Genomic DNA, 21,230 nt, shown 5'->3' with positions numbered 1-21,230 from the left:
GTTCGCCTTCCTCTGTATTACTATTGTTCCTACTTATACAGGTGCTATACTATTTCCTTTTTAACCAAGACATTATTTCTGACGAAGACAGAATTTTGTTTCACTAAAAAGAAAGGAAGTAGTTAAATATTGATTTTGGACTTGAAAATGGGGGGGGGGGGGGCTACACCCGTGACGTTATACTCGCGTTGAAGGGGGGGGGGGGGTACCCTTCTCCCTTTGTCTAAGTATTCACGTCCTGTTTTGTTTGAGTGTTGGTTTTTGAAAGGTGATCATCTGCTCAGCTAATTATGATCATGAAAAAGCAGTTAAGGGGTGTTGTCGTACATGATCAGTACAAGGGGCGTGCATTTTCAATATTCCTGTACTTTCCTCAAGAGATCTTTAATGTGGCAGTTCATGGTTAAAAATATATATACGAGCATCTTGTCAATAATTAGACATCAGAAATGCGAAAGAAATAATAATGCATGTTTGCATTACCAACAAGTTCTTTAATAAAGCGTCAACATGTTCGGTAGGCATCTGAAATCCCTAACATCCCTTAAAAAAGTGGATGCTTCATTAAAGAACTTATTGGCAAACGTGCATTACTTGTGAATATATATATATATGCGCGCGTGTGTGTGTGTATCCGATGTCTCAAGTTTCTCATGAAATAGTAAAAAGGATGCCTATTTATCATATATAAAATTTAACATTCTCTCCACCTGGTAAAAGGATTTCCTTGTGAAAGCTTATTGACCCCTTTCTTTAACATGTTTAAAGTTCAATCGAACCTATTCAAATGGGTCAAAAGATGTATGACCTGGCTATGCTTTACTTCATGTCATGTAATTCAACACCTTCAAGTGTTAATCATCCATGAAGATTGTTTGTATTAGGTCATGATAAGGCCAAAATGATATCAGGCCAAGGCGATATTACAATATACTGTATAGACCTATATCAAACAGAATACCGGTCATTCGAGTATCCAGAATGATGTGCCGCGAATTTTCGACGTCACCATGGCCAATTTGGTAAACATGGTAAATCGAAGGTTTATCCATTTTAAAACTTTGAATTCATGCATTGTCAGATATAGCCAGATGAACGATGATATATATGTTTGTAAAATATGCTAAATACAAAAAGGCTTAGATGTGTAATTACGACTGTAATTAAAAAAAAAGAAATAGTCCCTGATCATTTCTAGTAGATTTTCTCGATTTTTGTTTACATTTATTTATCTTAGTCTAGTGGTTTTATTCATTTATTGTTCCTAATATTATTAGTAGTATAGTAGTAGACGTAAAAGTAGTAGTATTGTCAGTACATTATCATCATCATTATTGGTATTAATATCAAAATATCATTTTTCTTATTTTATTTAGGCCTATTTCATTTAAGCATGAAGTGGGACGAGCTACATGTAGAAGAAATTATCGTCGGTGGGCTAACATACCAGTATCTAAATCTGCTAATCGAATTTATTTAAGAATTGTAATCATGGTAGTAGTAATGATAATAATTAAATGTTTGTAAGACTAAGAGCTACCTTCATAATCGAGCAACCTTGAATTGTTATACATTATATCTCATTAATTTGGGTCATACACGTACTACCATGACTACGATATTACCTGGCCATGCAGTTCCGTCTCCACCGCGAACTGGGTCATTGTGTGCATGGTGTGACCATGTAATTAAAACAGAAAGTCTTTTTTCTTCCAGAATTTCAGTTGTCATTGTCAATCTGGGTCAGGAAGGCCATTCTAGGTATTCGATTACTATACAAGTGAAACAAGTGTTTTCATTCACCAATTACAAACAGGAGTTGTAGTACTATTACGTATCATCTATCATACATAACCACATTAGAGTTCACATGTACTATGCAAAATGTGTATCAATAATATATAAGTGAATGAAAAATTAATGAAATCCATGAAAATCAGGTATTTTTCATGAGAATGTATTTTTATGTCGATTGTATCTTGACATACATGCCATATAGTGGTGTGAGATTGCATGGATCAATGAAATTCAAATGTATTGGATCCAATTGGGTTGTTGCTTTATCAGAAGTAAAATTCGCTTTTAAAATGCCATATTGTCATCAACAATGCGAGCATTTAATAATAATAACTTACCACCTTTCGTTAGATCATTGCTGAGAAGAACAACGTATTCACAGGATGAAATTACCTTTAACTATTAAAATGCTCAAAATGAACGTTGTGAATACTATAATTATTCACATAGACCAATATTTACTATTTTGAAAGATTCGATTGGAATGACTAATTTCGCAAAGTTTTAGGACGAATGGATTGTATTACTACAGTCATTGATGTTGCTTCGTTGGCTTCTGCACAGTGGTATACAGTATATTCATATTTCCTTTAAATTAAACCAATTGAAAGTATGAGGATGTTCTATCAAATGAAAGGATATTATATCATCTCTTGAAAAAGTGAGATGTATATCATGAATTTTGAGAGGTACGCTTCAATGATCACAGAAAGGTCCGAAAATATGCATTATTGCCATGATTGCATATAATAATGGATATTTAGAGGCGCTAAAAACAAAAAAGTACCATAGCACGTACAGTGTATGAATAATAATTTAACTTTTGCAATAATAACCACAATCAGACATTCGAGATAAAAAGGGAAATTAATAATTGAAGTGTAATTTGTTACCCCCCCCCCCCCAAAAAAAAAAAGACTTTTATTTCTTTTTCATATTATTAAGATGGACCTTTTTTATTGAAGCACAGATGCAATGTAACATTCTTCTTTTGTACTGCTCTTAATGAGAAGTGTATACTTCTTTTTTTTTTATGCAAAGGCAGAGGAAATATAAGATAATAACCAAATAAAAGTAAGTTTAATACAAAAATCCCAACAAATAGGAAAATGGCATTAACCGTGATCATTGAACAGTTGAAGGTAAACGATATAACCTGATTTTCTTTGATTTTATTGACAAATGCCGTCATATAGTATATTCTCATCAGTGTAATCATTTCATCAGTCATGCTGCTTTATGAATTTCGAAATTGGCTAAGCTGTTTGAAAATAAGCTCATATTAGGTAGGTTAGTATTGTATTCGTGTTACTACAGGCGTATCACGCTCCATGCTTTTCCTTTTAAGGACTTATGCCTTCTGTTAACAAATCATTATATGACAAAATATATCGTATAATTTATATTGAAAATTACATTCTGTCAAAATAGAGGGAAATAAATAATTATGTGAAAAGAAAAAAAAATGGGGAAAATAAATTAACAGATTGCGTAGATTTACACTGGGAATGTTAGTGCGATTTGCAGTAAAACAGATTAATAAAAACAAATCTTTGTGAACATCCCTTGGTAGATGAGCGAGTTACAGTTATTTTCAAATTGCTTTCATAATACCATTAATTATAAAAGATATAATTATTTCATACTTGTTCTTTACATCTAATTGATCAATAACAGTAATAATTTCATCTGTAGGTCTGATCAATGAGAGGTTGTACAATTTATTTGTTGTAGATCCGGTAGATAAGAAGTATCCTGTATACTTTTCATTTTCCTTTGGTATTCCCTCATACCATTTTCATAAAAGCCGTAATTTCTGAAAATAAAATATTGTCTTGTAGATCTGGTATATATTAAATTGTGGCATATTCCATTGATTTCACAATTTCGCCATACAATATAAATATATAAATAAAACATTAAAAACGTCCAGCATTTTTATCTGCACTATAATATTTGTATCTATTTTTTGTATGCGCCCCCACTACCCCTCCCCTCTCCCTCACACTCTCTCCTTCCTCGCACGGAACATTCGACCCTTTCCTCAATCTGCCCCACCCCCCCCCCCATCTTCGCAAATGATCTTAATCCCAATCCTTTACACTAAGAAATTTTGAACCCTTAATGCAACACTTGTACAAACCTTTAGGAATGCAATGTTGCACCCTAAGTGGAAAAGGGTGCAAAAATGAACCTTTTTATCATTATCTGCACCAAGAAATGCTCTTTTGCACATTTGAAAATGCAAATTTGAACCTTTCAAGGTGTATAATACTTGACATTAACATGATTAAAAAGGTTCAAATTTGAAGTCTTAATACACGGTTCATTTCTGCACCTTATAGGGTGCTTAAAATAGCTACATTGCACCCTTAAAGGTACACAAATGAGCATAATTGCAGTTATTAGCACCCCTTAGGGTGCTGCTATCAAACTTTCCCCCTTATTTCCTAGTATGTTCCATCTCGTTCCAACCCTGTAATCATGGGACACATATACTTTCACATTCTACGTACGCATATCATTGACCATCTCTTGGGAAGGGGCACTCTGAATTGAGAAGGGTGCTAGGAGGAGCGTGTTTTCCCCGAAATCTGTTTATGAAATAAATAAGGGGTTTAAGAGCTGACATGTTAGATGGCCGTGTGCAAAGAGGGGTGATTTAGAATTAGTTTCTTGGGAATTAATGCCTGAAATGGGGGATTTGGAACGGGACAGAACGGGTTGGCCGAAGAAAATGTTTGGGAAAACGGTTGGCAAGACGCGAGAAAGGGGTCATAGGACCGCGCATACCCAAACTGTCATTAAACTTGAGTGCCCCCCTCCCAACCCCCAGGACCTCGCCCCCTATCCCTCTTTCTTTAGCAAACGTAAACACACACTATTCCTCTCTCCAGAATCTCATTTCCCAATCGGTTCACCTTCTTTCCCTTCTCGGTGCATCCCCCTCTCATTTTGTTGTCATGCTATTTCAGACGTATTCTTGTATCACATCACATTAATCAGAAAATCAACACATTGTCTTGGTGTTTGTAATAATCACTGAAAAGGACTATTTTCTTTAATCAATATTGGTCGTGAAAAAAATACGAGAAGTTCTTGGGCGAAGAAAAGTTGATTTTTCTTGCATAATCGATTTCGCTATCACAAAATGTACATCAGGTTTCATATATAAAAAAACAAGCGTTAGGTATTGACCCAATTGTAGCGAACTGCGAATAACATATTTTCCTTGTAACCAATTATTTATAATCAATGTAATAGTTAATAATCAGTTGATTTTTTTTATTTGTAATAGTAGAGATCCATGTCCTGCATAGCCTCATTCATAGGTAAATGCTATTTTCCCCAAGAAAATAAACACAAAAATGAAAGTAGAGGCAACGGTCGTAGAAACGATCTAAACTGATATTACGATATATAAATAATGATACTAAAAATAATAGGCATGTTCCCATTCCACCAAACACAATTAACGGTTGTGTTTGGAGTATTTTTCACCAAAATAAAATAGAAATTGATTAACATATGAGGCAATTCATTCCGAAGCATGTGTCAGTTATTTTGAATAGATTATTGACCAGTTGACCCAATTTACGGACTCTTCGAAACCAGAGTTCTTCAATATCCTGCATGATCGTACAATGACACCTTCTTAATGGACTTCTGTAAGGTGTTAAGTTATTAGTCGGTTTATCGTGCTATTATCATGTTGTTAGTTTGGAGGATAAGAACCCCATAGCGATCCACTTGAGTACAAATAATTGTTAAGTATAGCATTTTTTTACAGATCTTAATTAAACATGACAATCAAAAAATGGAATAAGTTAATCAATACAAAATATAAGAAAACTTGATATTTTTCTCGCTTCTACTCCATCTGTTCTTAAAAATATCACATGAATCTATGTAGCAGCAGCAGCTTACTAGAGGATTCCTTATGTGATTTCCCAATCAGAATTTCGTTCTCAAGTTCTTTTCATAAAAATCATCCAAGTCCAATAGCCTTTTTCCCATCTCGCTCTCCTGGCAGAGAGTGGCGATGCCGAAACATATTCTAAACAAACAAAATATCCAAAGCACATTTCTCCAAGACTTGGTCACCATTCCCTGAAATATTGAAATACTTTCATGCGTTGAAAGTACGATTAAATCACACACTCAAAACTGTTCCACGGGCTTCATAGCCGTCGCCATTTTGTTTTAATCTGGAAGCGATGAAATTACTTTTGCTAAGCATCAGAAATACATTTTGTATACTTTCATAAACATAACTGTACAATGATCATTTCATGTGCATAGAAAACCATGAACCAAATTGTATAATTGTGAAATAAACGAACCACTGTATCAATCATACATTTGTGATTAATCAACCCGAACAATCAAACAGCGTATGCATTTGAACATGAAACATCGGGCGTGTAGTTAAATTTTCAAGAACTGAATTGGGGAAACGAAGGTTATTATGCCTATTTTAGTGTAAAAGTTAAATAAAAATGTTTTCCGTATGTGGTATTAAATTTTAATAAATACCCAAAATTAAATCGTTTGATCCATTTTGGGCGTATTATTATCAATGCCATAAATATCATAACCTGGGCCAATATTCACAAAACCATGATAATTGTGTACTCTGAAACTGAATCAGGTAATAAGTACACACATTGAGGTTTTATGAATATGTGCCCAGATCAGTACAAATTACCCAAGTTTGTCAGTCACGACATTTTACACGCGAATTACATTGTTATGATTGCAATTAAACCTCTTATTCTGTATGACCCGGGTCCTGACCCATATAATTAAAAAGCTGATTATTGAATAAGAGCCTGTTTAAAAAATCATGAAATAAGTAATACATTTGAAATTAAGACGATGTTCATGGAGATGTGTCGACCAAAGGAAATCCAACATGGACTTCCTTTGATCCGAAGACAGTGCGTAATAGGACTGGGAAATGCCGAATGCAACTTGATGCTTTTATACATGATTGACGACAATGCAAAGCGTTCACAAAGCAGTTTTGAAATCGAGTTACACGAGTAAAATAACCATTGCTTTTAAATAATGACCGCGAAATCAATAGTATTTAGACACACAAACATATTGAGTAGTATAGAACAAGAACGTACATTAAAAAAAACCGTATAACTTGAAATAAGATTTCTCCCAGAAATGAGTGTTCTGTAAGTTATATTTCGGCCATGCTGCTGAGCTCAACAAATGTAATCAATGAATTCCCGTAAGAATTTCGTTCGCAGTATGACTTCCAACAACATCATAATAACTACTGAACTTTTCACTTTAAAGTATGAATATATATTCTACTGCATTACTTAGTAACATCTAATCTAATAAAGAATCTTCATTGTGGTGAGGGGATCCGGTTGTTAGGGACGCTGAAATCCACATTTAGCAGTATTAACATCTTGATACGGAACACCATGAAACATCTAAAATATATTTAAATACAAAACTGATATAAGCTAAATCACTCCCATCCCGTTTTCTCTTCACAAAATGACGTGTATCTTTGGAAGTACGACAATAGCTTTCATAGACACAAATAAAATTAAACAGAATATTTGAAAATGTACGTTACATCAAAATAAAAAGATAATTGGCTTTACGCATGTGTATTGAACAGTGTTTGAATTCACATTAATAGTAGTGTGCAGCTTCCAAGTTTTTTAAATCAGCCTTAATGAGCCATGGAGTAATGCCCTTTCTTTAAATATGGTAAAGAAAATAATAAATCACACACTTTTAATGGCATGTCTAACATCCATGGGTCTCGCGTACCTTTGATACAGAGCCTCAAGCTGGCCTGCCTCTTCTGAAAAATCCATTTCATAAAAATCAAATCTGTACTTCTACCGAATTCTTTGATCAATAAATTGCTTTGAACACACACATAACAAAACCCTTCTCTTCAAAAACGTTCATTACGTTTGCAAACTTCCTCCCCTCTTCTCCTTGAACTTCCTGAATGGGTAATATCAAAGCAATTTCCAAAACAAAATCGCAAATGTATATCTTATCTTTGAGAAGATACTTTCTATTATAAAAGTACACCAATCTTTATCATAATGTATACATTTCATCACCCAAACAAATCTCTTAATTACAGTTCCTTCAGAACCCGGAAAAGTGGACGAGGGAAATCCCAATGGAGTCAGGTTTCACAACACTCGAAATCCGCTGTACGTACTGTCAATCACTACTATTGCGACCACCACTATTGGCCGTGATATGTCGGTGTTCTTCAATACAAACATTGCTGTGCATTTGACATGTTCGACGCATCTGTGAGAGCAGCTAGAAAACTGCCATTACTGTCGCAGGTCTGATTGTTCTCTTGTGGCAGGTACATGTCGAAGTCTTCCCTTGCAAAGTCCTCGAGAAAGTCCTCATTGCACAGTTGTTCGAAGGTCATGCCGAGATCGTCGGCCTGCATGACGTCACACATTCCCTGAGATGGGTAGGTGTTCATCAGTAGGGTCCCTTGGTACTGTGCGCTGTTCTGAACGTTGTTGAAGCTCTGTTGGTGCGGTTGCAATTCGACTGTCTGGAGTTGTTGCTGCTGCTGCTGGAAAAGAAGTGTATGTATCTGCTGTTGCATATGCTGGTGTTGCTCATGCTGTTGATGCTGCTGACCAGCAATGATGTTTTGTTGCTGAGGGCATGGGTTCTGTGACATCGCAACGAGTGCCCTGAGATTGGAGCTAGCAGTCATGGTTGCTGTTCCATTTACTTGGTTTGCCAGTTCATTGCTGTCTACAGTACACTGCTGGTACTCGTACCCATTTGGTTCCGACTTGATGGCCATGCCAGGACTGTGGATTGGTGCAAATGCATTTGACGTTGCCTGCACCCCAGATAGGTCGGGCTGCATGAGGGTATCTGAAGATGAAGAGGGCGGGAAGGTAAAGACATTATCCGAATGATCAATAGGTGACATCTCAGGGGTTGGAAGGCCCACCATGTGACCAGAGTCCGATTTATTGTACTGCGTCAGGGTGTTGCTCGAGAGGGGGTCGTAGATGCTGTTGAAAGGGGGTAACTTGTACTTGCAATTGTCAATCGGTCCACCTGGGATGTTGCCATTGATGTTGTCCATTGGGGTCGGTGAGGTCCTAGGGGATCCTTCTGGCGTTGGCATTGCGCTCGAAGGAAGTCCTGTAGTCTGAGGTGTTGTTGGAGAAGGAGTAGAGGGGACAGATGAACTTGAAGCATCTCCGTTACTCCCGTCACGTGTGCGACCCTGACGCTTCTTTCCCTTACGGCGGCGAGGGCGGTATTTGTAATCTGGGTGATCCGCCATGTGCTTCAAGCGGAGTCGCTCGGCTTCCTCAACGAACGGCTGCTTCTGCATCAGGGTTAGGCTGCGCCATGCCTTACCTAATGATGGAAGACAAAAGAAAAGGACAAAATCCATAAGGCACATGCCATCACAATGTATGCGATAATTCTAATAACTGGTAGTGAGAAAGAAAATCCGTTATTAGCGTTTCCTTTTCGATAGATACAATTTCATTTCACACTGAACCATGAGCAACATCAAAATCAAGTGATATATGTGGATAGTTAGATACGTCTTTAACTCCAACGGCCCGGGAACGCTGTTGGCAATACGCTAGTTTGCTCAGCTACCCTATTACATGTATATTCCCTTCCATCATGCAGTGTAATATACATAAACACAATAGATATTTCTTCTCAATGTTAATTAACCTTAACCTCCATATAAAACATATTTTTCTGAAAAGATATCATGAAGGCATGCGATATATTTTTTTTATTATTTAGATTAGTTTTCATTTTTATTGCATGTTCCACTAACAAGACTTGCTTGCCTCCAATCGAAGGGTCTGCGTGTGTTCCAATGCTACAATCATGGAGCTATTTATGATACAATTTACCACTTTATCGCCGTATTACCCCCCCCCCCCCTTCATTCTCTTGAAAAAGCATGTAGGCCTACTGCCACTGAAAACAGATAAATTGAGGGATGTACTGTATGTATGTAAGCATCAGTGGTATTTATCTATGGTTAAAGCCATGATTTCTTCCCCCAGGTTTGGTCAACCCTGGGGATACCTTATCCTAGAGATGGACTCGATCTCTAAAGGCTGTACCAGGGTACAGCAGGGGCGGGAGAAGTTGATCCTCCAATTTTGGTTGCTAGGTCATAAAACCTCTCCGCGTCGTCTGCATGGCAACCGCACAGCTCTAAAGGCTCGGCAGATAAGCGCATAGTCTGCGATCGCTAGTCCCGTTAGGAAGATGGCACCTGCAACATGTGCAAGGTCTCCCGACTTATTTTGTTCGTGTTGTGTGTGAATAAGAATCATGACCTGACGTGATGAAATTCATCATGTCAATAGTTTGATGTAGGGTACCAATTGTCAGATGAAATGTGTATCAAAACATCGTTGATGAATTCTGGCGAACTATTATATCACAAAAAAATGGGAATTTATTAATCGATACACACACAAAATTACGGCCTGCGCAGTATTTGAAATAAGGGGTCTGCGAGGAAAGAACACTGCCTTGAGCTGACACGCGTGTAGCAGTCACGTTTCACGGCCACATCTGTATAATGCATTCGACTCGTACGGAGGTTAACAGGTGAACGTCTTCAAGGGACACATCCAACATTCAACAGCGATTCAAAACAATCAACATCAACCCTTCTTTCTCTTCCCTTTTCTATGAATGTCTATGCAATAACAGAAAATGGATCCGACTAGGCTGCTAAAATCTCCATGCTCATATCATATTTAGACCAGGTTTCCGAGTGTTTCAATTTCCTTTAGGTTTTGGATATGGCTTCCTTTTCTAAACGCTGTTACATTTCCTGTACTCAGCGCATATAAATAAAAAACAAAACTTTTATTTTTCAAAATGTTTTAGTTTTTATTAACCATTAGAAACTCGGGAAGACTGAACAGGCTTCTTCAAATGCATTTGTTCACATAATTTTTCTCTTGTGAGTCGATTATCCAATGTTTCACCCACTGCTAATTACCATATCGATATCGTTTGACCCTTTATAGACTGATAACGTCTAGTAGTAGTGAAAAGGGCCATTGCTTCTACTCTGCAAGAACTGAATTTCAGGCACAAGGGTCGTACCAAGTTCAAGCAATTTATTGGCTAGCAATAGCTTATATAGCGCCCCAACAGGACTCATTAAGAGTGGCAAGTATGAATCCATGCTGTTTAGCAGCAATGGTGATGACTCCTTGACGAACATGTGGCAGCCAGACAGACTATCAGTTCACCGCCAATGTCATGGACATGCCTGACAAAGAAGGACTTGACAGGCTTCAATAAACAAACCAGAAACGATGTGAGGAGGGGTATGTGTGCGTGGGTTGGGGTGGATGTTCCCTATCAAGTTATCATTATAGGAAATTTCTAATTAGCCTAGGCATGAAGTCCATTTCTATCTCTGTATCACTACCTGCGCACTGAGCATTACGTCAAGGGGAGATCCCCGTTCCCAAACAGCTGGCTGCGGACAGTGACCTAACCTGCCCCCTTCACCGCAACAGTTCTCTAACAAACAAGTCTAATGGGATATTCCCTCACTAGCTGACTTGCATTGGTGATCCTTCAACGTCGAAACCTGCAACTATTTCACGCTTCGATGAGCAATAAACAACGTGAGTGTCTGAACCCGTTTTTGATGAGAGTTTCCTTCTCTAAATCGGGAGCTGAACCCCGAGCCAACGAAAATCAAGCAGACATACAGGTCTAGGCTTCTACCCTTTCATAAAACCATTTGTGGTAGGGTCCATGATAAAACCAGGGAGTTAACATTCTGAAATATAGGGCCTGTATGTCTAATGATGATCTTCGATCCACATGTAGTTTCGTAAACAGAACTCGACCTTCCTCTCAAGTAAGGTCTAAATGAGATCGTCAATATCGGCTCAAAGCTTTTCTTTTTTCTGCGGGTAATTTTTAAAGAAAAGTCTGCGTAAAGGTCGGAGTATCGTTACAAAATTATTCGAGTATATAATCATGGATATAATAAACTGGTATCGAAATTGAAAGTGACCTTTGGATAAATTGTATTATCTGTTTTAATACTCCACGAGCCCATCCATCTGGCGTACCATTCTGCTACATTTTAAATCAAACTTGGAAATACCTGAAGGTGCTATTGAGGAGGAAACCCCGAATCACAGCTCTCTAAATCGTCGCTTTTCATATCTTCTTTTATTCAGTATATTTTGGCATGGGCCTACTACAACTTTAGACAACACTGGAACTGTTCAAGCGAAACGTGGTCAACACAACACATGTGGACTGCCCACATTTGAAAGTTGGAGAAAATAGAATACATCAGCCAACAATTTATGCAGAGGTTTGGTCGAACGTTCTACCTTGGAAGAGGATAAATGGGAACAAACGCAAACCCGATTACAAGGTTTGTTAATACTTTAAACTGATTTGTAAACTATTACTGATCAAAACAACTTCTGCTCCTTTGTTGGGAAATCCCGTTCGCGTCATGAGTGCTTCCTGTTCCAAAAGAATACATATAGCCACATGCCTATAATAAAGAGAAGAGAATCGGATTGGGAAATCTACAGGGACCCTTGTGATAGCCGACGGGCATGACATGGCGCGATTTTGTTTGGGGGAGTTGAAATTCTGGAGCAATATTTTGTTGCATCTGAGCAAGACCATACCCACACCCAATCCCCACCACTGCCCTTCAAACAAGTACATGCAGGTATGCACCAGAACTGTTCAAAGGAAACAATTGCTGATCGATATCGACTACCCCTTAAACTTTCTTCATCAAAAGTTTGTTAACCTCAAGTCGTTAAAAAGTCGTACCAATCAGGAAATAACTATCGCTCATCGATACTCTTAATAAAAACATCTTGAAAATAAACTGGTACAGAGGTGCGAGTGTCGTAAACACAAGTCAAGTGATTGCAATCTTGAAATAAATATTAAATTCCCGGTGTGGTATATGTTTACGAAAATCGACGGCCGACAAAAGAATGGCAAAAAATATATTCCACCTTATCTTACACAGCAGAGCTTTTACAAGTTATGAAATAAAGTGCGTTTTGTTATGCTTTATATTCGCGTTCTTTCCCTCGTCTCTATAGCCTGTAGCTTCACGCATTTAGAGCGTGGAGGAATCATTTTCATTTCTTCTAACGCTCTTTTTGTCACGTCACAACTGATTTAATACCCCATACTCCATCCTTTTCTTTCGGGGGGGGGGGGGGTCAGACATTAGTTCTCTTAAATTTCCAAAGCCCTGTACATTTTGTACAGCATTCTATCATAACCTCTACTACTAGGCAACTAACACGTACAGAATGGCGCCTTTATTTCTCTTAGACTATTTTTCTTTCACATTCCTCTTGAGAAATAAGGTAAAAAAGCTGTCGCCCATATGACCTGAATCAGAAAAGGCACTAACTATACCTAATGCACGTGCACGCGATACATGTACGCCGCTATGTCAGAAGAACCTCTCACCAGATAGGCGCTTAGACGCTAGAAGATCTTAACCAAACAACGATCATGTGTGTTTATTTACATTACGGAAAATGGTGATGCAATCACGTTTGCGCAACAAAATCATATCGAGGACACGGCATAGATTTCGCTTGACTGCGTGTCCATTTCTCTTTAAGATAAGGTGGTAATGGTAAGTAAATAGAGGATGACCTGATCTACTTCTAAATACATTGGTGTATAAAATTTATATCCCTTCCTTTGCTGCCGCACGAAATCTACGGGTGGCGTGTTTCTGAATCATGTGGGGCCAGTACGACATATGATGTAAAACCATGGAAGTAGGCCTACTCGTCTCGATATACATAAGCAAATGGGGTGGAGGTTTAAAGTATTGATACTTAAGCTATACCTCTCGTTGGGCTTCGAATAGTGATGGAATTGAAAGCAAGCGTTAAAGGAGAAATTAGAAAAAAAGGGGGAGGGGTGATGTGAGATGGAGAAAATGATTAGTTGGTTGTAGACTTGTAGTTTATACACAAAAAAGATGTAGAACAATAATTCATGTCACAACGAGCTCAGTAGGAAATCACAAATGAAATGGCGGTTGTTGTTTTTTATATCTTTATTCTGTACCCATCGCAACTGCAACTCACAATGCGGAAAATACTCTGCCACCAACACCAAGCGATATTCCGAACACATCAATCACGATTTCTGACCAAAAAACCTGTCCTCATTGGAAATGCATGATGATCTCCCATGGAGCTGATTACGCCAAACCGTGGGCGTAATAATCGTTATTGCATTAATAGACGAGAACTCAAAATCGGTAGGACACTGGCCACTTCGAAGTAAATCCAGATCTACCAAGGGACCATCTGACCATGGAGCTATTAGAAGCTCCATGCATGTAGTACCCGGTTATTAGTCAATAGTTTCTAGGTCGATGTTTTTTCGGCCAGATAATCTTCTGACTTTGAACTTAGTATGACGCCCTACATTACATTAATATTGGCAGGTAAAGCAATTTTTTGACACCGTGCTTCATTCAACGGTCAATATTTCTACATAAATAGCTTTATAGTGTTACGTTTAGTTGATGGTCTGACCGAAATAAAGGGTTTGCTGTCATCAAAAGAAGTGTCATGGTCAGGTATGTCACTAGCTCAAGGAAACAACCTGCATTTTAATTTTATATTGCCTTTGTAATTGAAATAAACAAGGCATAAATTTCTTTCTGACATGGTAGAGCCAAATACTTTAGACGACCTAGATAATTTCACACGTTTAATTTCATTATGATTTGTGTGGAGAAGTCCACTCACCACATGATCTAGCTTCATTTAGTCTAATACCATTCCGTCCATCAACATTTCGTCTAACAACCATTTGGTCCAATAACCATTTAGTCCAGTCATTACTTTGTCCAATCACCATTTCGTCTATTACAATTTCGTCTAATAAGCAGTTGGTCCAATACCTATTTTCTTTTCATTCATTTTGCACAATTAACACTTCAGTTTAATTAGAGCAATCGGTATTTGGACTAAATGGCTATTGAACCACAGGGTTATCAAAAGGAATGGCATTAGACTAAATGAAAGTAGACCATGTGGTAAGTAAACGAACTGATAGACCAAATGGTAGTAGACGAGTTGGCAATTGGACGAATTGGCATTAGTCGAAATAAACCGATTTTACCATGGGGTGGCCGTGCCACCACCTTTGACGAGTGCGTTAGACACGTATCAAATTAACTAATTAATTAGCCTCACTACCCGTCATTATCATAATGAAAAGCCCGTTGGCATGGATTCCGAATGCACATCAATAAGAATACAGAGATAATTTGCACTAAATCCTGATATGTGGGGAACAGAAAAGAAAACATGCAAATTAATCCCTTTAGGCGCAATATAGGTAGATATTTAACACCCTTGTCCATAGGGACAGGAACTCCCTGTATCCTAATCGTGGATGCCACAATATGACCATACCAATCCAGTTTTTATTGGATTTTTTTTTACAGAGAAAGATCTCATGGTAATTATTAGGAGCGATTAATTACAGATATTTATTATAAATTGGGTAAACTATATTAGCATTACGCAATAAACCAGGAACGTGTCGCCGTGACGTCTTGTCAACAATACGGTGGACCGTGAAATCATTGAGTGACAGCTTTCAGTTTCACGGGCAGCTTATTGGTGGAGGGTGACGATGGCTGCCCTGAAAAAAAAGTTCGCACGCAAGCCCTTCAACACTTTCAGTTCGCTCGCACACACACCCATACACACTAACACTCATCACATACTGATGGACGTGCATGCGACCATTGCCTCCGACACCACGCAGCGAGAACTGGAAAACACTTCCCCCTACATTTGCCTCGATACTGGGAACCCCCTCCGCCCACGGTTTATCTGCTAAAGCTCGCCTCGCGCTCAGAACATGACTCATCAAAGAACGGAAGGATTTCCACGGCGCTGATCCAACGCGGAAAAGCAATGGCAATCCGATTTATTCTCTCATTTTCCAAGCATGATCCACGCGTTTTTCATACCAATATTCCGGAATTACTCAGCCAATTTGTGTAACACTGCTAAGATTCACATAGCAAAGTTCTTAGAGAGTTATTGGAAAATAGTCTGCACCCCCCCCCCCCTCGTTCCTTAATGGGGGATTGGTTGGAAGGGGTGCTGAAAGTGCCAGTCATGACCGTATATTTGTGCCCCTTTTTAAAGTCACGAATGATTTCTAACCACCCAATTGTCATGACACGATCAATACTCGTAAACTGTGTTTCTTCCACCAATGATTAATTACTATGGTCAAGCTTTAACAAGTTCATAGCCAAGAAACGGGTCTGGACATGAAAAACCAATCAATCACATAGGTATGCGCGCGTAATATGATTAAATGAGGCCTCTACTTCTGCACAACGATTCTTTTTATGACATATCTTGAAATTAAATGAAATTTGGGTTCATATAGTACATGTAGGCCTGTATAATTATCACGAGCCAACAGGAAACAGTGTGCAAATGGATAACAAGTCTGCACCGCGAGACTAATCGAACTTAAAGGGACGCATCAGGTCGTGTCCAATCCAAAACACGTATGTCTAAACTCTCTGCCATTTATCGCAAATAACTTAAACTTTGAATGCCATGTTGTGAATAGAACATTTACATCTGCCTTAACTGTCATCCTTTATATTCGGTACGGTCCTGAGCAGTCCAATATCTTGTTGTGAATTAGTTAAAGGGTTCATATACTGGGAAACTATTTTCGTTTTAAATCTAAGAAAACCTCCAGCGGGAGAACTTCTTAATCTTAGGCTTGCCAAGCTGGCTGACCATAGTCCTCATATCAGGCAAATTGCCAAGACACTGGAGACTGCATTTTTCAGGGTTTCAAGAATATTGCCAAATAAATCGATGGTTTCCATTAACAGTTCCAAGACAAGCCAAGACACCTTCCCAAAACTTGAGGCTGTTTGCAATAATCCTGCCAAAATACATCTATCATGTACCAAGACGTAGACAAATAACTTTGATCTCATCCTTTGGCAGAGCCATTTTTAGGTCACTCTATACTGAGGCACCGAAATCGAGAGGCAACATTCGTCGACTTGGCAATCGGTATACAAATTTTCCGATGGCTATTTTGAGCGATATGCGGCTTACGGATTATTTATTAGTAGGGTCGAATATTGACCTGGTTAAACAGTTATGGAACAGCAGTTAAGAGTAGAACTATGGTGATACCAGCTCTATGGTGATACATATTATCAACATAGAACACGAACGATCGAATCCATAGGCATTCCACTATTGGATCTTTTCATAATAATGGCAAATATATTCATTACCATTGCTCTTGAAGTTAATTGTGTTAGGCCTTTGCCCGAAGCCATTTTATTATCTTTGATTGGTATATCCCTTAAAAATGAATTAAACAAAGAAATACATTTGTGGTTTTCGAATGGTTGTTATTTCATCATGTCGTATTGTTGTCTCTCATTTTACTTCGGTTGAAAATACATAGGTGTGTTGTTAAAAGAAGAAAATTCACAAAGAAATTTTGACCCTGCTGTACCCTCACGTGCAATCCGCTTGCCAAGCTCGCGTTTTCCTTTCGTCGTTGCCTCATTCCAAACTCATTTGATTTTTCATCCGTCTTAATCACAATTCAACTCGATATATCGCACCTCAATCCAAATCTCAAATATGTTCTGGCATAAATGGGACAGCCAGTCATTTTCTTTATTACGAATAAATCATCAACACAGTCGCGTATATGTGCAGAGGCGTTAGAAAACGTTTAACTGCCTTGAAAAAAATATATAATGACGTCTTTATGTAAACTAATATCTGCTTGTCACTAATTCCAGGGGCCGTGGTTTTGTTATATTCCTTCCTGGATGATTTCTCAAGAGGTTTTTGACATGTGATGATCTCTCTCTCTCTTTCTCCCTCTTCCTCTTCTTGCTTTCAACCTCGAGACCTCAGCCCTGGAAATAGGGAATCACAAGAAGCTTTCGAAATTCGACGCAGCGTGTTTTCCCCTGAACATTCGGTATCACAACTTATTATTATGGTCTTCACCATGTACTTTCCATTTCTTCGTCATTGCCCACGTCACAACTTCCATGCATCCCCCCCCCCTTCCCATGATCTTCTTCATGATGGTGGATCATTTACTGGTCCCCCACCCCCCCCCCCCCTTCCATTGGCCTCCGGTAATATTCTACACGAGAAACCCGAACATCTCAAAATGCTTAACATGCTTAATGACATGTACGGACCAATGGTCTTCTTTTGTAGTTTCAATGTATACCAATACATTAAAATGGCATTACTTTTATAATATTCTAATTATAATTTATGCAGATCTGCTGCACTGTGAATGGACCGCTGTTTTCGACCCCCCCCCCTCGTTATCTTTAGCAATCTTCTCTCTGCTCTGCAGCAACCCACACATTTCAATTGAAAAGTATTATGGATTCCAGAACAAAAGGGATTTACCGTTACATAAAGAGCAATCGATTCTCATTCGACGAATAAAAAATCAATATATCCTTTATATAGAGCAGTTTCTGTACATATACCACAGTGTAGGCCTATTGTGGAAACTAGAGGCGTAGAGTCGGAACTTTTTTGTATTATATTTATCTCTCTATCCCCATTTTTGTCAAGATTTAAAGGACAATTCCACCCCCAACAAAATGTGGATTTCAATAAAAAGAGAAAAATCCAACAAGCATAACACTGAAAATTTCATTAAAATCGGATATGAAATAAGAAAGTTACGACAGTTTAAAGCTTCGCTTATTTTTCACAAAACAGTGATATGCACAACTTGGCGACATGCAAATGAGACAGTTGATGATGTCCCTCACTCACTATTTCTTTTGTTTTTTATTGTTTGAATTATACAATATTTCATTTTTTACAGATTTGACAACATTTTAGGACCAACTTGACTGAACTATAATGTATTAAACATTGCTAATTCCACATGTTCAAGGGGAATTAATCGTTGTCGAACATGACATTGAGGAGAAAATTAGAATGTTTCATATTTCACATAATAAAATACAAAAGAAATAGTGAGTGGATGACATCATCAGTCATCATAAGTGAAACTTTAAAATGTCATAACTTTCTTATTTTACATCCGATTTTGATGAAATTTTCGGTGTTTTGCTTGTTGGATTTTTCTCTTTTTATTTAAATCCACATTTTGTTGGGGGTGGACTTGACCTTTAAACGTGTAAGGGAACTGTTTCTTGCACACCTGACATTCTCCTGTATGGGCATCCCTTGTCGACTCCCCCCCCCCCCCCCCTTCTCTATCCACCTCTCTCTGTTTAGGCTCTATCTCTTTCCTTTTCTGACAACATGCACCTGACGTGTCACATGACAGATAATCATAAATAATATCTCCAGTTCCCTTTTTGGTAATAGTGATGGGTCCAAAATTACACCACGGTTTATCTTGATACGCCTTGGTATAAAAGGATGCGAGTGTCCATTAATTTCAGATATCACTGAGTAAGGGTCACTGAACAGAGATGTAGGAAACGGGTATACAAGAGTAGATGAGGATAGCTTCGGTGAGCTCGTGAGCATGGACGATGGCCCATGGCCGATGAATGAAGAACTTTATTGTAAAGAGACTTCAACTTCCACGTTTGTCAACATATACAATTCATTCAAAAATGATATTAACAATAATAATGGTGCAAAGCTACATGGATGTTTTAAAATATTACAATAGTTGTAAGGCCAATAAAAAAAAAAACTGGTATCACAAATACAAGCTCTACTTGTATTACAGGGGGAGGCAGAGGGATAGGTCTGCAACTACCGGAAAGAAATCCAATACCATTCAGGGAACTCGATAACATCAACCATGATTCAATATCAAAAATACATGATGCATAGATGCCAAGCTGCAAATTTGATCTGTAATTTCCTAATCTATATTACAATCTTGATGGAAATGAAATATCGTAATGCTACTGCAACGTATAGTTATATATGATCATGTTGTGTAGATATTCGCTAGGATTTCTAATTGTATGGGGATTTCTATCCTATGTGTTCATGGTGTAGTTAGAGATGTATTCGTATGTTGGTCATTTTTATGTGTCTGATATAGTTGAAGACAGCCCCACAGATGGGTTTACTTACCAAGTAACTTGCTAAGATCTGCATTGTGTAGATCAGGATTCTGATCGGCCAGTCTCTTTCGCTCATCCTTAGCCCACACCATGAAGGCGTTCATAGGTCTCCTGATGCGAGCTTCCTTGCGACCTCGAAGGCTACTACCGTTGTCCAGTCCTCGCTGACCATTGACCGCCTCGGACCAAACACCCATGCCGCCCGACAAGGCAGTGCCGGCGATCAAGGCGCCGTTGCTGGCAAGCAGGGCTGACTGCAAAGCATTTGCTGTGGCGAGAGGAAGCCCAGATTTCGGGTCATTCCGAAGCAATTCCGAAACAGTCCTCATGCTGACTGATCAATCTGGAGAAATAAGAATCCAAAGCAAGGCAGTAAAATAATATCGTAGGAATCCGAGAGATTTGTAGAGTTTTCAACACATAGGAAGAGAGAGCGTGTATCGTGCGGTCTGCTCTCGATGACAGTGTGTTTGCGAATACCTCCGATCAGCTGGTTGTCAGCTGTAATAGACCGCGAGCTGTCATTGATTGAGTGAACGACCTTGTTCGATGAGTCAGCCAGTGTCCAATCAGCATGCCGATAGAAATACGACACGCCCACCATGTATCGTTATGCTGTATTTTTCGATTCCGTTCTCGAGATCATTCACTTCTAGCTTGATTGCATCCCCCCCCCCCCTCATCACCACCCTCTCATGTATATTCATTACGTTCTGCTCTCGTGCTTTTTTTTCTTCTAAAGTCAGCTCTCTCTCTGCCCTCTCTTTGTTACATTTTATATTTCTCTTTCATTCTCTGTCTTCAACTCAAGTTCTGCGTGTTCATGGAACCAATAATATGATCCAATGGAATATCGAGTTGAAACTCCGCCTCCTAGCCTCTGGTGGTAAACATATTAGGCTTTGTCGCAGACCCTTCAATCTATTGCATTGTTAATGCTTTGTATGTTCTGAACTTAAAAAGAAAGTAATTTATTTAATTAAAGCATGGATCCTAGGATCCATGATTAAAGTATACACCGTAACACTAATCGCCAAAAGCAGTCCGCGTAAGCTCTAATAGTCTCATGTAATTTACACACTCCTCACATCATACTAATGCACAATTGACTCTGGCAGACAATTTACGTGTGATAAAAGGTAAACCACTAGAAAATTGTTTTCTCGTGCAGTCGAGGCGGGTGAGATGCGTTAAATTATACCGAGAGAGGGCAGTCTTTCTCAAAAACTCGCGACCT

General features: G+C 38.5%; 2 protein-coding genes across 2 annotated transcripts; both read right to left on the bottom strand.

Annotated features, from left to right (window-relative positions):
• Nucleotides 1-4,815: 4,815 nt before the first annotated feature.
• LOC129280989 (transcription factor SOX-9-like) lies at nucleotides 4,816-9,196 on the bottom strand. The gene has a single exon (XM_054916982.2). The coding sequence runs from the start codon at nucleotides 9,173-9,175 to the stop codon at nucleotides 8,066-8,068; it is 1,110 nt and encodes a 369-aa protein (XP_054772957.2). The 5' UTR covers nucleotides 9,176-9,196; the 3' UTR covers nucleotides 4,816-8,065.
• A 10,799-nt stretch (nucleotides 9,197-19,995) lies between these two features.
• On the bottom strand, nucleotides 19,996-20,322 carry LOC129279910 (transcription factor Sox-17-alpha-like). Its single transcript, XM_054915974.2, has one exon. The coding sequence runs from the start codon at nucleotides 20,320-20,322 to the stop codon at nucleotides 19,996-19,998; it is 327 nt and encodes a 108-aa protein (XP_054771949.1).
• Nucleotides 20,323-21,230: the final 908 nt, after the last annotated feature.

This window comes from Lytechinus pictus, chromosome 17, assembly GCF_037042905.1.
Source record: "Lytechinus pictus isolate F3 Inbred chromosome 17, Lp3.0, whole genome shotgun sequence".
Classification (NCBI taxonomy): Eukaryota; Metazoa; Echinodermata; class Echinoidea; order Temnopleuroida; family Toxopneustidae; genus Lytechinus; species Lytechinus pictus.
Note: the sequence above shows the minus strand (reverse complement) of the source record. Positions and strands in the feature narration are given on the sequence as shown.